Consider the following 16,164-nt stretch of genomic DNA (forward strand, 5'->3'; position numbering starts at 1 on the left):
GGCCACCAGTGGCCCAAATACGCTGGTTTGGCCCAGCCATCCTCTTCAGGAGGGATGACCACGTGGCCATAGCGTTTGACCGCCTCAGGGTCAGAGCACACTCCTTGGCCTGTTTTATTTCCTTCTGTAGGTGGTAACCATCTAGTTTCACTCTTGTTTCTTCTTCTTGCTAGTTCAAACATTATTTTAAGTCAGTATGGAGTATGATTTTCCCATACTCCTCTTTTTACTTGCTGCTATTATTATTTTTACAGTAATGTGTGGACATTTGTTTGGTTTATATGCATTATTAGATGCACCTACAGAATTAAAAACTGTTGACCAAGATGGTTCAAGAATACAGCATACGTTCATGTATATTGAATGCAGATGCAACCATCTGCTCAGCCTGCTGTGAAGTTTTTGATTATATTTAATAAATCATAGGTAATACTGATGTAGATAAGGAAAATTCCAGTTCATTGCAGTTGAAATGGGTTTCTTACGAAAGTGTAGCTCATTTGTGGAGAATATGAAGATAACTTCTTTTTTTCCCTCTTCGTGCATTGCAAATAGTAATTCCAAAAAATTAAACTTCAGACATATTTATTCTAAAGTTGCTTGGGCGGTATTTTAGTTTGTATCGGAACTGAACTGATCTTTCTGTGATGCGTACCTGCTTCTTTTGCTGTAGGTGAAAAATGACTATATGTTAGAAATAGCAGATCAAGTGGACCAGGAAATTGCTTTGAAACTAGGTTGCCTTGAAATCCGGTAAGCTGATAATTTCATTTATTATTCAACATGTTTCTGACTGAATATATACATTAATTTTGAAACTGCTTATAGTTCATCGATTTCTGACCAGCATAGTTGAATAAAATATCGTAAGACCTTTTTTGCTACATAGTAGTTTGAAGTAAAACTAAATAGACTGTATTGTAACCAATTTCTAGTGATTTTAAATTAACATTAATTTAAAAATTTTAATTAATTACCTCTTGATCCTGCCTTTTGAGTGAATTCTTCATCTGAATAATTCAAAGGCCTGTAGAGTACAGTGAAGTATACTTAAAAAAAAATGCATCTGTGGTGTTATTTAGCAAATAGTCTTGTCATTGTGCGTATATAAATCCTACAGCTAGAGAGTGTAATTAAAGATAAATACTGCTACCTTTCCTCTCTGCATTTACTCAATTTTTAATGTGCTATTTTCAAATGATTAAATCTTGAGGATTCTTTTGGGTGTTTTTGATGTTCTCGTCAACTGTGTAGACAGCTGGAAAATAAAGATAAATTTATCAGATTAAGAGATCCTTGAGAGAGCTCCCAGCACAGCTTTTGAAATGCATGTTTTGGGTTTTGATAATTTGTGGAGAATTTCCAGCCTGAAACATTTGCTTTAGTTATGCTGTTGTCTCGCACAGGGAGATTAGGAAAGAAGTAATATTGATAAGAATTTAATGGCAAATGTAAACTTGTTAGCAGAGAATAAACGTGTCCTTTGAACAGTACTTTCCAAAATAAAACAAAATTTAGGCTTATGGAATTGCCTAGGTATCGAAGGAGAACGTGATGTCTTTGCTCTAAGTTTTGCCAGTAGCCCCAGAGAAAACAAAACTTCTTTGTGTAACTGCAAACTCCTTACGCGCTCATAAAATAGCTGCTGCCTTATTTCAAGACATGTAATTAATATAATAATCCATGATTATTTTGTCAGCCAAGTTCTGCTTTCCATGGTTCTCATGCCACGGCTCTTCGGAGCATTTTCGTGAGATAGTTCTAGTAGATGACTGCTGAGACTGTCTTACCATAAGCGTTACTCGTCCCCTTTCTCAGTGAAAACCATGATCCCAGCCCTCTCCCAACAACAGCCACTCATTCTTGATTTATTTATTAATTTATTTTTTAACGTGAACCTGTCTGGATTGAAACTGTTGGCTTTCCTCATCCCCTGCTTCCTCTGGTTCTCCCTGTTACACGCCCAGACACGAGTGCTGTTGCAGAGGAGGGAGATACTGTCGGAGGTAGAACAGAGCTGCTGAAGGGCAGGTTAAATCACTTCTTTGGGAGCAGCGTAGTTAAACTGGTTTAATAGTGGTCTTGAAAAGTACTGCTATACTCCTGTGTAGTGTTCCATACGTGAAATTATTTTGTAAAATAAAAATCTGATCTGTTGAGGGAGGAGAATAATGTACTAATTTTTATATTTGAATTCATTCTGCCGGTGTTTTCTAATGGTAAGTCTCTGAAAGATATGACTACGTTGATGTTGTAGTTTTAATCTGGATCATCCAGTAATTGTCACTTTCAAATATTTTTCCTGACTTCAGGAGATCCTACGGAGAGATGAGAGGCAATGCACTAGAAAAGAAGTCCAACTATGAAGTGTTAGAGTAAGTATTGTGTTCTAGCTTGAGTTTTGAACTGTTTCTTAAGCAGGGACATTAAATTCAGTTTATTAACAGAACGTTTCTGTTTTAATTTTTTGTTCCATGAAGTTTATTGAGATCTTTGAGTGCTTTAATATAAGAACAGAATGATGAAACCTAGCAAGGTCTAGAAGTAGGAGGAGCAGCTTTAACTCTGGTCCAGGGAAACAGGGTTGCAGTTGCTTAAACTTGATCATGAGGCTTACTGTGATTTTTTGCAATTTTGCTAACATTTATGGGTTGGTTCATCAAGTCTAGTTCTAAGGTGATTCTGTTTCTAGATGGTTGTCTGTGCATAGCTGCATTCTTCAGTTGTGACTCATCTGGTGTAAAGTTTGAGTTACTTTAAAATGTTTGTGGTATTGTTTTTTCTTCTGTTTGCTCAGTATGTGGGTTTCCTGAATTGCGACCTTGCAATTAGCAAGTTTACTTATCTCTGTATCACAAATTTTAAGAAGACCGAGAAGCATCCTTATACCGAAAGTATTTTGTTTATTTAATCACGTTGTACAGAAGATGGCTTCGGTCCAAACAATCCAAAGTCTTTTAGAAGCTTCAGGGACTGAAAACTGGTTTTATTTGTATTAATTTAGTGGAAAAAGTTTCATAAATACATACACCAATGATTTGTGCTTCACGACGAATTAACTTTCTGAAAAAATACTGTACAGTTTAACATAAAATTGAGATAGAAGGTTGGTGTAGCAGTGACATCTCTGTTATTTTTTTATTTTTAATAAGACGCGTGCTAACTTTTAGAGGTATGAAATTAGAGAATTTGGAGGTGGAAGATAAGATTTTTCATCACAATGAATAAGTTCACAAAGATTTTTGAGGAAACCATGTGATTGTAATAGGTACAGATAACTTAAATGAATTGTCTTCTTATTTATGTAGTGCTCCTCTATCTCGGCAGAATTTTTAAAGCTTTGGTTTTGTTTGAATTTGGGTTTTCCTGAAGGACTTTAGTTTTCTGTCAGTAGCTACTGGTAGAAATACCCTGGTTGAGGAACTGCAGACAAAAAGGACTAATAAAGATGAACAGAATAAGCAGATAGGCAAGGCTAAAAGGTGATCTAAAAAAGATTTGAAAGACCTGGAGAAATTCTGATGCCGTGTCATCTTCTTCAGGAAAAGGGAGCTTGTGAGTTACAGTGGTTACAGTTTACATGTGTTCCAGCAAGAACTAAAGAAAGGTATTTTTAAGCCAGTTATTTAGCAACTCGTAAGCTACAAACGTTAGGAATTAGGTGAACAGCGTTGGACAGAGTGAGACAAAGGAAACAAGGGTCGTAACAGATGACGCGAAGTATTAATTAATAATTGTAACAGGTTCCTGGAGGACTCTGTAAGGGGCTGCTTCCAGTTTCACAGTGATGTGTTTCTTTCAGTGCATGTGTTTTCCAAGCAGTAACGGTTTTGGTAGGAAATAACTTAATTGGTGCTGTGAAAGACACAGTGAAGTAAAACCCTGATATGCAAAATGTAACATTTTAATGCCATGCAAAATTGGAAATGTAGAATCGTGTACTTCAAGAGTATTTTTTTTTGACAAGCAAAATTTTTTATATGGAATTCAGCTGGGAGAGATGAAGGATAAAAGCACCTTAAAGTGGCTATAGATAATTGTAAGCTAGTAAGAGTCTGCAAAAAGTGTCAGAGAACCCCAAAATTTATTCATTCACTCTTACCACCTTAATAGCTTATAAAGGTTTATCTACACAAGTAATGTTTATTTCTCAAGTGAGGCTTTTTGTTTGTTTGGGTGGTTTGGGTTTGGGGTTTTTTTTGCTAGTTTTAGTACATCATGAAGCACTTAACCAGCTGAGTGCAATTTTTAAATGACACTTTTTTGCATTTAGTGTGATTGCTTCTCGCCTGTCTTTGTCAGATGTCTATTTGATGTATATTCATCTTTGATCGGATTTTCATACAAGACCAAATCTGGATGGGAAATGGTAGAGGGAATCAAACTGTTAAGTAGCCTTTAATAGTTGGGCCTTCATGTAATGAAAGAAGAATTTTTTCATAATAAACTTGATGCCTGCTAGCGTAGAGCAGGGATAATTACAAGTACAAAAGTGGGAGCTATATGAAGGAACAGCTGCAGCCACAGTTTTGTAAATAGCATGTTAAAGTCTATTATGTTAATCTAATGTTACTTTTTTGTTGTAACTTCAATTGAGATGAAATATAGAAATAGACATATATGTTGCCTAAAGCTCCTTATCATTATATGACAAGCAGCATCATCTATCTGTAGTTGGTATTTTATTAATCCTATTGAAGTTTATACATTAAAAAAAAAATAAATTTACAGTTAAGCCCACCAGTAGGATGGAGTAGATGAGGTTAAATACAAAGCTGTAGTAGAACTGTATGAACCAGGATCTCGCTACTAATTATCTCTTACTGGCAATCAGAAAACAGATGTCTGAGATTCTGAATCTGGAGGACTGAGTTGGTGTGTATCCCAAATTGGCCATTTTACCCCACGCAGTGCAGCTGAGGAGGGAAGGGAAGAGGTTTGAAGGGTTGTGTGTTTAAAACTGGTTGTGTGGTCCAATTTCCAATGCTTATTTTCTTACTTATAGGTACCCATAATTTGTTATGGACCATGGCATTAAATCTCTACGCTTCTTACTTTAAATTCTCCTCCAGTAAATAAATTTGCAGTCTCAGTTAAACGCAGGATATGCTTTATTAACAAATTTTATTGAGCTGTGTTTTGTTGTACTCTGCATAAGAATTTCTTCTGAATTTGTTACATACAGATCTGTACAAAAGGCTACTCTGCAACTCTCTTAATGATGAACCGAGTCAGATTGTCGCAGCCGTGTGCTGCAGTACTGTTAAATTGAGTAATACTGGAGTGATGTAGGGTGCTTCGGTTTTGAAAACACCATTTCTCTCTCAAATGCTTAATGTTAAACTAATATATTCCTTGTCAAAATGTCTTTGCATGTTATTTAGATGGTAATAGCGTGTTAGGTTTATTTAACTGTGTGGGATGATAAACTGCATATCATTTGCATTTGAGAAGAAATGCATCAAAGGAATTAACATTTATGAAAGTTTTATAATCTTTCAGCTTACTGTCATTGCACAGATGCCAGCGTTCGCTGCTGCCCGTGAATGTTCTGCTCCTCTTTTAGTTGAGGATGTTTTTAGTATGTTTTGTGAAATTGTATACTACTTGTCTTTGGCGAGCTTTAAAAATACCCTGGTTTATTATTTTGAGTAAGCTTTTGATATTGACTTTAATGTTGGCCGCCTTCTTGCGCTGTTAGGTAGCAGTAAATACATACTGTATATCTCAAGCTCGCTAGCGGCTTTTCTTTTTTTTTTGGCCAAATGTAAGAATTCCAGATGTATTTCTGCTTATGTTCAAAGCATGCAGTCATGGAAAGCTTTCTTTCATACTCATTTCAGAAGCAGATAAGCGTGTATGTTAAAAGAGATTGTAACCTCTTAAATTTAAAGGAAAAGTCAGTAACGCCTTTGAGAGGCAAGGATAGAAGTCCTTTTCCTATTTACGTTTTTCTTTTAGTTTTTCCTTTTTCTCATGCAAATTTTCTGCTAATATTATACAGCTGGCTCACGGTCACGCAACTTCTGCTATACCTGGTTGCATAACGATCATCTTCTGCACTAACATATCTCTGGCAACTTCTCGGGCATCTTTCTTGAAGCTAATGTTTAGTTGTAGTGATACATACACGTGTCAGACATGAGCTGGGTGCAGCACATCTGAGCAGTGAGAATATTTAATCTTTATGGCTCTGGATTTCAAATTAGGGCTGCAGCCCTAGTTATAAGTGTGGAGGTGAGCTTGATTTAATTCAGTGCGAAATCTGAGCTCACAGACAGAATTAGGATCCTGATTTATGGATGCAAAAAGTGAGATTACTTGCAATAAAAAGCTGGGAATTTTAATGTTAGACGCTCAATATGAGGAAAAAGTGACAGTAGAAACGAAAAAAAATCCACTTTAATTATAGTCCTGCAAAGGGTAAAACAGTGGAACAGCAGTCAACATGCTTACTGAGCTGAGGTCATGAGAAATTCTTTCTTTTATGTTGTATCTCCTACTCAATTCTAATAGATATTTATTAGAATTTGCATTTTCATGTTGTTCCCTTCTCAGCTTACTACATGCTGTAAAGTTATTAAAACCTACAAACAATAGGTTTTATTCTCAAAACTTCTCTGTTTCAACATTTCAAATAATACACTTTCCACACCAGGTACCTGTTGTAAATGTGATATCCTTTTGAGTTTAAACTGGAAGATACTGCTGTCCCCCACTTGCTGTGGGGTGGCTGTGGTTAGTATTTTAATATTACTGGGTTTGTCACTCTTGAGATTGTCAAGGACCTTACTATGAAAATCAGTTACTGTATTGCATGTGATGGTTAAAAAACAAAACAAACCCCAAAACACTACGCTGAAAAAGAGCACTGTAATATTGCACAATGTTTTTTATGTTAATGCTGTGTGTGTTTTTGTTTCAGGAAAGATGTTGGGTTAAGACGTTTTTTTCCGAAGAGTTTACTAGATTCAGTGAAGGTAATTATAGTTCCAGTCATTTGTATATTACTAAAAAAAAATCAGTGTCAGAAATCTGAAAATTTCATTATCATTTTCACTGTACAGTTGTAAGGGAATGGCTGTGCAGCTGTGCCGACGGAACTGAGATAGCAGTGATTTACGTGGCCTCACTGAGCTATTGTGAGAGAGGGACAGCTCTGCCCCTCACTCAAACCTCGTGGGCAAAAGTTCAAAACAAATCTTTAGGATCCTTTAGTATGAAATACCTTATTTTTTTTCTTCCCCCTAAAAGAGAAATGAAATTTCTGGAGAAAGAGGAGGGGGGCATATAAGAAAACAGCATATTTTTAGTGGCGACTCTATGAACCATATTCTGCCTTCCTTGCTCAAGGCTGTATCCGACTCATTCAAGGAAGATTTCCAGTAATTTCCACTTATGTTAATCCTACTTAAGACTGTAAATGTTAGTCGAATCTCGCTTCCACTGAAGTCCATATGTTCCCAGAGTAAAAAATGCAAATTTTTCTTGACATGTTTTGAAAAGGGGGGAGGGGATTAAGAATGGTCACCAAGTATTTTTACAGCTATAGCTCTCTTGATATGAATGTCTTGGGAAAATATCTCTTACCATTTGTACGTGAAAGTATAAATCATAAATTGGTATTTCAGAGCTGGATTAGGTTAGCAGTGATGGTTTTATAGAAATAATAGAATTCAACTTCAGATTTAGAGAGTTTCTACTTTGTGATTTAAATGGATAAACAGAAAAGGTCTGTCATGAAGGGGTTTTGTTTCAAAAGACTTTTGAAAATCAGAAGCTAATGAAGTCAAGTGGATTTAAGTAATCCCTCTGCATTTTAATTTAAGCAATTATCTGAAACTGTATTCTCTTCTAACGGGAGGAACTGTGGTGAAAGGCTCCAGATGTAAAAGAATGAATAACTGCCTCCAAAAATGGTATTACAGAGCCAGAAAACTGACCAACAAAGAAAATTGCTCTTTAGAAATCATGAGATGGAGAGAACAGCAGAAGGAAGTAGCGAGGATTGCCAGAAGGTGAAGCTGAGTAGAACCTCGCAAAGACGTGAATAAAGTGTTGGACATATGAAGAGGAAAAATGGGTCTGCTTTTTAATGAAAATGAAATCCCTATTAAAAATGATCTGGGATTGATTCAAATGATTAAATGACTCTTTCACTATGTGAAGATAAATTACTTTGAACTGGCAGGCAAAGGAGGGCTCCTGATGGCCGTAAAATATAAAATTAACTATTTCTCTCTATTAGAGAGGTAAAGTTTAGAGTGTGGTGCAGTGGTAATCAAATCTGTTGATGTTAAACATTTAGGAGATGCCGGCTCTACAGCGAATATCACTGTAAAAGAAGACAAGAAGCCTGGAAAAATGAAAATCAAAATATTTAACAGTGCCAAGTATGAGGTGATGTACAGGGGTTTAAAACCAGAAAGTTCAGCTTTATTTGGGGAGCTCATTAAATAAATTTTAAAAAGTCAGGAGTTTAAGACAGCTATATATTAGCTGATGACAGAGTGATTGTGAGACATAATGCTGTAGAAGAAGCAGGCGCTATCCCAGGAGGTGTCCAGGGAGGTTTCTCCAGGAGGAAACATAAAATTCATTGGACAGTGCACTGTATCTCATATATACTGGAAATAGTTCTGTCTGTCCGTGTTCAAGAAAGAGTAAGTCAGCCGAATTCAAGCACTGAGCAAAAGTTACTGAGTCAACAGGCCTTCCATTTTCGCTACTTCACTGGAGAAGAGTAAGAAGCCTTCCTGCGTCGCGCTTCGTGGATGGTGCCTGCGAGATGACGGGACTGCTAAGCTGTGCTCTCTGCCTGTCGGTGTAGCCAGTGTGCAAACACCACGGGGAAAAACATCGACTTACACCGAACCAACAGTTGGGGGGCGAGGGAGATACGGGGAAATGGATGTAAACTGGATTGTGTTTAGTTTGCAAATTAGGCGTCTTCCCCGTCGGTCTAGAGCATACCTTGAGCAAAAGCTGAGAGAAAAAAAAAAAAAAAGATGTTCTTAGGAAATTATTTTAAGAGTAAATTTTTGAGATTCTTTCCCTTGAAGTTGTCATTTGCGGTATTTTTCATAAATGGCTCTTTTCTCTTCTGGAAGAGGTGTGTTTTGTGAACTGGCTTTCTCTGGTTACACCTTATTAATGATCTTGAAGTGAAGAGTAAGTCTTCCTTGTGGCCTTAAAAGAGCCAGATAACATATACCATTATGCATGGAAGGCAAGATGATGCTTAAACAGGCCAGGAGAGCAAACCGTGGGCAGAATAAACATCTGAGTGGCTGAAATACTTGGGACAACTTGAGCTAGCAGATTTTTTTCTTTTTACAGTGTCTCGCTCCTGGTATTTGCCAGGTGTTCAGTTAAGCTTAAGGTCTTCAATTCCTTTAATGTTCGTTTTTCTCTATAAAAAGGAATATAACAGAAAGGTCCGGTATGGTATGTCTGAGTCCTAACAAAGTCAGAGGCAGCTCTGGGTGCAGTAGGAGGTCTCCGGACTGCCAGATGCTTTCTTTATCCTGCCTGAGTATCTGCAGCCTGTTGTAATGATCTACGTAACAGCTGGTAAAAGGTACTGCTGAAATGACACAGTAATGTGAAATTACAACAAAATGGCAGATTTCTCCGTTAACTTTATAACGGTTACGTGCTGAGTTGAGGGGTTTTTTCAACCCATACACGTGGTGGTGTAAAACTGATCATCATTTGGTAGGTGAATATGCAACTCCCCTTGGATCACTGCTGTTGGAGGAACTCTTTTCTGAACACTCCTTTAAAAAAATTCTGGCTATTTAGAGTTCTGAATGTTCTTTACAAGCTTGCTAAAAATGAATGCCTAATCTGACTGGGAGTGCTAACGACAAAAGGAAGTTTATATTTGTGTAGTGCCTGGAGCTGTTATAGGCAAGGTGAAAGAATGAAGTTTTAATGCTGTTACAATAGGACATTCAGATATGTTTTGGTAGAGGAACAATGATAATTCCTGTCTTACTTAACCTTGACATATTGCAAAAATAAGCAGGGTTTTGCCCTCCATCATTGTTGTTAGTTGGAAGATATGTTAGAAACGCTTATTACTAGGGGTTTTTTTAAACCTATTCAGTCACTTTAGATACGGGTCAAGCTTTGGCAGAGGGAAGAAGAATAGATGTGTGTTTGGTTTTGACAATTTGGCATCATGAGATGCAAACAGTGATGAAAAAACAATGGGTCATCTGGTCCTACAACACTTTCAGAGCAGACCTGTGCTCTTCGATCTTTTCCAACCAAAATGATTCTATGATTCTTAAGATTAGGACAGATGAGGAGAAGGCACTGCACTTCTGTCTAGCTGAATTCTGCTGTTTAGAAACAGATGTTTTTATTCAGGATTCTTGATTGCTTGTTCAGTTTTGGGGCATGTTAAAGAGATTGCTTTTCAGATTCTGTTTCTATTTTCGTATGAGTGGCAGCCTTCCCAGGGATTATACATTATGTACAAGCAGATACTTCGCTTTTCATAACTCTTAGTTTATTTTTTTTTATTAGTTTATTTTTTTTTAATGCAGTTGTTTGAAAGCCTGCTTCTATCTTCTACGTACTTTATTTTTCAGGATATGTAATTAGGCGTCTTGCTCTGTCCCACTGTTCCAGATGTTGGGAGGATGATTTCTGCTGCTCTAAGTGGTTATTTGTACCCTGAAGACAGTTAATAAAATATGAAATATAGTTAAAATAGTTTAATTTAAATGTTTGGTTTACATTTACCTTGATCTTTAATTTACTATCTAAATTTTATCTTTTTATATGGAAGTTATTTTGCATATTATCAGACTTAAGAATCCACCATATTATGGATAGTGTGAGATATTGTGCAGAGAGGTTAAGATACAGCTACAGTTGGGTTGTTACTACCAGATAAGAGAGTGGTGATTTAAGTTTAAAACCTAGAATAAGGTGTAGGTTGCTGTGGTTTTGTATTAGTACACAGTTAAGAAGTTGGGAGAAATGAGGAATCTAGGAAAAATAATTCTGGCAAAGGTTGACATGTTGATTTTTATTGTAATTTATTCAAAACGTTATTAGTTAAATATTCCCACTATAATATATAGCAGAAATAATTTTGTTCCCGAGTAAAAGTTAGAAGGTAGAACTATTACTTATATTTTGAAGCTTCTTTTTTTTCTTGAAAACGGTCTGCGTCTCAGTGATAAAAAAACAGTGATACTAAGTGACTGAAACTCTTTAAATGCACGGTCGCTGATTAGATTTAAAATAACCGATCTTTAAACATTTTCATACACAGGCTAAAACACTACGAAAATTAATCCAACAAACATTTCGACAATTTGCCAACCTCAATAGAGAAGAAAGTATTTTGAAATTCTTTGAGATCCTCTCTCCAGTGTACAGATTTGACAAGGAATGCTTCAAGTGTGCTCTTGGTGTAAGTAGAGGAATGTGATGGTCCCCAGAATACCTGAGTCTAAGTGGTTTTCCTTAGTTCTGCAACTTAATTGCTTGCTTAGTTCCTGTTTTGATGTAGAGACGGGTCCTTGGATTTCATTAACAACAAAATATATTTATTGATTTTATTTAGAACTTCCTCAGTTGACTGTTTAAAAAACACCATTCCTTAGTAGAGTAAGAATTGTACATTATTAAGTATCTTTCTTGGTGCTTCGTTTGTGAAAGTCAAGCAATTTTTAACCTGTTTTTTTGAGGAAATGAGACTTCTGGTTTCTTCTGTTTGTAAATTTTCCTTTAATGCCTTTTAGTCTCTACCAGTTTCAAATTTTGAGAGAGGGCCTTAAGTCTGCAAGCTCTGTGAAAATAGACACTCGAGTAGAAATTAAACATGAACATCAATGTCCATGTGAAGAGGAAATATAGGAAATATATAGTTCTTGTGTAGACCTAAGATAAAACACATGGAAATGCATTTTGAGTAGCACAGATCCCCAGGAAACCAGTCATGAGGAGTTTTGCTACTTAAAGAATTGCTTGATTTTAATATATTTTAAATTGTTTGAAGAGTTTAAAAGCTTCTGGGGGTGAATTACTGAAAACTGTAATTGTAATATTGGAGGATAGTGTTTCATAGCAAGGTCTTGTCTTACTATTGAAATTTTGCCCCGTCTTTCTCCTTCGATTCCGAAGTCAAGCTGGATTATTTCAGTGGAACTGGCAATTGGTCCAGAAGAAGGAATCAGTTACCTTACAGACAAGGGTGCAAATGTAAGTCTACTTCGGTTTTCTTTCTCAGTTACTGTCTTAACAACCATGACCTGTTGTCTACTGAACTTCACACAAAGGGGAATGGCAAGTCTAATCTTTGAGTATCTGAGCTGTTACTCAGATACTAACTCATGATTTGGGATCGGAGAAAATGCACTTGGGTTTAGTAGAGAGATGGTGTCAGCCTTAGCACTGAATTTGTTGGCTTTTGTCCCCAGTGAAGTGCTTGCTTGCAGAATTTGAAGCATTAGTGGTGACTTTTTAACAATGGAACATGAAAATTATTCTGAATTGTTCTCTTCTTTCTTAGGAATGTGTAAAAGAAGAGCTTGTTAAATCAGTGTTGAGCATTTGTGCAGTCATTGCTGGCTTATTTGCTTTAGTTTATACCTTTAACAGCCTTTCGATTACCTGATATGGGCTATGTTACAGTATTTCCTCCATGGTGCAAGGAGGTATATTCAGACAGGTTCTCACAGCAAAATGCTTGGGACCTTTACAGTCATGAGTTAATTTGAGTCCATGCCCAACTTCTGTTGAAATTCATTCAAAGGTAGTGGAAGGTTTTGGAGATGAGGAATACGTAGCTGGCTGTAAGAACATACCTTGTACAGCAGTCTGCTGGATGTTCAGTACGCTGTGAGTGCGTGCTCCATGTGGGTAACTGTTGAGTATGTCTGACCTGCAAGAGGTTGTTTCCACGATGTACTTCATCATGTGCCTGGAGTTACTCAACAGTGACCTCTGTAGGCAAACTGGGCGCTTGGTTTCATTTTGCAAATGCTGTGGCTATGTTATTAGCTAAAGCCTAACGAAACTGTAGAAAGAAACAGAGGAACGGACTTCTACAACTGTAATTTGGAGATCAAATTCTACACGTGCGTTTGCAACATCAAGAATAACAGCTAAGTATTTTGCTGTAATTTTGAAATTTTCCCTACTTTTTTCCATTGCCTTTCTGCAGCCAACTCATCTAGCAGACTTTAATCAAGTGCAAACTATTCAGTATTCAAACAGTGAAGACAAGGACAGAAAAGGGATGTTGCAACTCAAGATAGCGGGTGCACCTGAGGTATGACATTGACGGTTGTGATAAACTTCCTAGCTTTGGTTTTCCTGGGAAGGAGTGGAGAATAGTATACTCTTAATGAAGATATTCTGTGTATTGTACTTCTGTTCTGGTCTGTAACTTCATTCTGGATTTTCCTACTGTCAGCGTAATTATGGTATGCTAAAAGTATACTTCACTTTTGTACGTGCATGTTTAAGCTGGGGACTGCCTCCCTCTGTGTGTGTATGAAGACTTCAGTTATTGTTAAACTCTCTTGCTCCTCCTGTAGTTATAACCAGTGCATTATATTTTAAAATTTTACATTCCGGGAATAATGCAGCTTGATTTTTCTTGTTCTTTAAGAGGAAAGGGAAGTTGAGTGTAAGCAGTCATCATTTAAAATAGATTTGTAAAAATTTTTTAATATTTTTTTTAATATAACATTTTTAAAATAGATTTAGAGCTCATTACATGTTTTAGGTTTTGCATCTTGTGCTTATATACTTAGAAATTTGTAAAAAAGCTTAATTCAAAAATACCAGCCCTTAAGTGCAGGCTTGATAGTAGCCTGCATATGTATATGATGCTATGCTCTAAAGAGGAAAAGGAGCAATTTCACTTTTGTGGAAAGGGGAAATGTGAAAGAGGGAAAATTCGTTCCCTCATATTACGTGGAGGCAGAGCTGGAAGTGAAATCAAGTCTTTTCCTTGGTCCAATGCACCGGCAAACGATCACAGAAGGACTGGGGAGCAAGTTGGCAAATCTGTGCAGAGGATGCTGAATGTTGGTGGTATTAAAGTGAATAGCTTGTCTGTATGTCACATCTTTTGCACTGTCTGTATTTTTTTATTATTATTTTCACCTTTTTTTGAAATTAGGAAGGTTACTTTTTAGGGCAAAAAATAAATTGCTGCAAAAGGGTGGAAAAAAGGTACCACCTATAAGACCTTTAAGGAATAAGCAGCTTCTTCAGCATTGTCATAACTATAGCCGTGAAAATCATAGCAGTTGTAATGAGCAGTGGTTGACTGAAAGTTTAGCTAGCAAGCCGCTTAAAAGCCCAGATTAATATTACGTCTGAGTGGAGGATTTTAGCAGCTGTGCTTTCTGAACCTCGTGTTTCAAATTCGCTGCATAAAAGGCACAGCAAGAATCTGGTAGTTCTTTCTCACACGCATTTTTCTGTTTACTGTTTGCGAGTGTATGTAAAGTTCTGATGCAATGACACAGCTGTTCTACTCAGTGTTTGCAACTACAATAATACATCTTTGTTGGTGCCTTGTTTTTTCCTTCTTTAGCCTCTGACAGTGACGGCGCCATCCTTAACCATTGCAGAGAATATGGCTGACTTGATAGACGGATACTGCCGACTGGTGAATGGAGCTACGCAATCTTTTATTATCAGGCCACAGAAAGGTAAGGAGATGTTTCGTTCTGGTAGTTTCTATGCTCGTATCTACTGACAGATTATTTTGCATTTGAGTAGAAGACACAAGGTATCAGCAAAAACCTGACTTGGGGGCTCTTGTCTTTCAGGAAGGAACCGTGAGATGTTTTTGTTATGAGAGACACTGATAGTAAACGTCACTCCATCAAAAATTACTTAATGGCTGATAATTTAGACTAGTTTTCAGTAATTGTTGCTTTACACTATTGTGAACTTAACTAGCAGATGTAAATAAATTGTAATTAAAGGCACTCCTAAGAAGGACACGTTGTCTTGAAATGTGATTACCTAATATACAAGTTATGTTCAGAGAGGTTGGTCAGAATGAAGCTGGATAAGGTTCTGACTCATGATAATTTTTTAAAATTTCTGCCTTCCTTCTGGGTACTCAAAACATCTCTGTTTAAAAAATAAAAACTTCAAGAGAAGTCTCATGAGCCTTTCTCATAAAATAGAACTCAAGCAGAGATACGTATTGTGTAGTACTGATCAGTTGTTTTTGTAGCGACCCACAAGCAGTGAGACCAGGGTGCTGGTACACCTAACCTTAAAGGCAGAATTTTAATTAAATTTAATTAGAATTTGTAATTTCAGCCAGCTTTGATTACTGGAAAACACCTAGGCAAAGCTGCTTAAGAATGGAAATTTCTGTCTTCCTGAACTGATCGTTACTTCTGGAAATCAATCCAACATTTTGGTATCTTAAACGATGAATAAACTGTTTCCTTCTCCCTATTTGTAACACAAGAAAGCAGACAAACCATCCCAGAAGGTCTCCAGTCTAAAGCTGAGTCCCTTTTTAGCCATGCTTTTGCTTTTCTGTGCCACTGGTTTTCCCTGGTCTGCTGTTGTTGTTTAAATGGGGTAACATTACTGACATAGTTCAGGTCTTTCCGAGGCCCATACATAGCATCCTGCCTGGGCGTGGCAGGAAAACAGGAAAAAAACCTGAGATTTGGTCATTCAGTCATGAAAAAATGTGATTGTAAGGTGTTAGATCACAGAATCACGGAATTTTCAGAGTTGGAAGGGACCTCTAGAGATCATCTAGTCCCACTCCCCTGCTAAAGCAGGATTGCCCGGAGCACATTACTCAGGACTGCATCCAGGCGGGTTTTGAAAATCTCCAGAGAAGGAGACTCCACCACCTCCCTGGGCAGTCTGTGCCACTGCTCTGTCACCCCAACTGTAAAGAAGTTTTTCCGTGTGTTGGAACGGAACTTCCTATGTTCCAACTTGCACCCATTGCCCCTCGTCCTGTCACTGGGAACCACTGAGAAGAGTCTGGCTCCATCCTCCTTCAACCCACCCTTTGGATATTTGTAAGCAATAATGAGGTCTCCCCTCAGCCTTCTCTTCTCCAGGCTAAAGAGTCGCAGCTCTCTCAGCCTTTCCTCATAAGGGAGATGCTCCACTCCCTCAATCATCTTGGTTGCCCTT

At 37.3% G+C, this 16,164-nt stretch overlaps 1 protein-coding gene across 2 annotated transcripts in view; it reads left to right on the forward strand.

Annotated features, from left to right (window-relative positions):
• Positions 1–16,164, forward strand: part of PTK2 (protein tyrosine kinase 2) — a 160,335-nt gene that overhangs the window by 64,565 nt on the left and 79,606 nt on the right. For both annotated transcript variants that reach the window (XM_009888170.1, XM_009888171.1), the window contains 7 exons: positions 674–753; positions 2,313–2,375; positions 6,926–6,980; positions 11,294–11,434; positions 12,148–12,225; positions 13,190–13,297; positions 14,576–14,693. In XM_009888170.1, coding sequence (XP_009886472.1) covers positions 674–753; positions 2,313–2,375; positions 6,926–6,980; positions 11,294–11,434; positions 12,148–12,225; positions 13,190–13,297; positions 14,576–14,693 — 643 coding nt within the window. The remainder of the gene's footprint in view (positions 1–673; positions 754–2,312; positions 2,376–6,925; positions 6,981–11,293; positions 11,435–12,147; positions 12,226–13,189; positions 13,298–14,575; positions 14,694–16,164) is intronic.

The sequence above is a fragment of the Charadrius vociferus genome, unplaced genomic scaffold (genome assembly GCF_000708025.1).
Source record: "Charadrius vociferus isolate BGI_N301 unplaced genomic scaffold, ASM70802v2 scaffold276, whole genome shotgun sequence".
NCBI lineage: Eukaryota > Metazoa > Chordata > Aves > Charadriiformes > Charadriidae > Charadrius > Charadrius vociferus.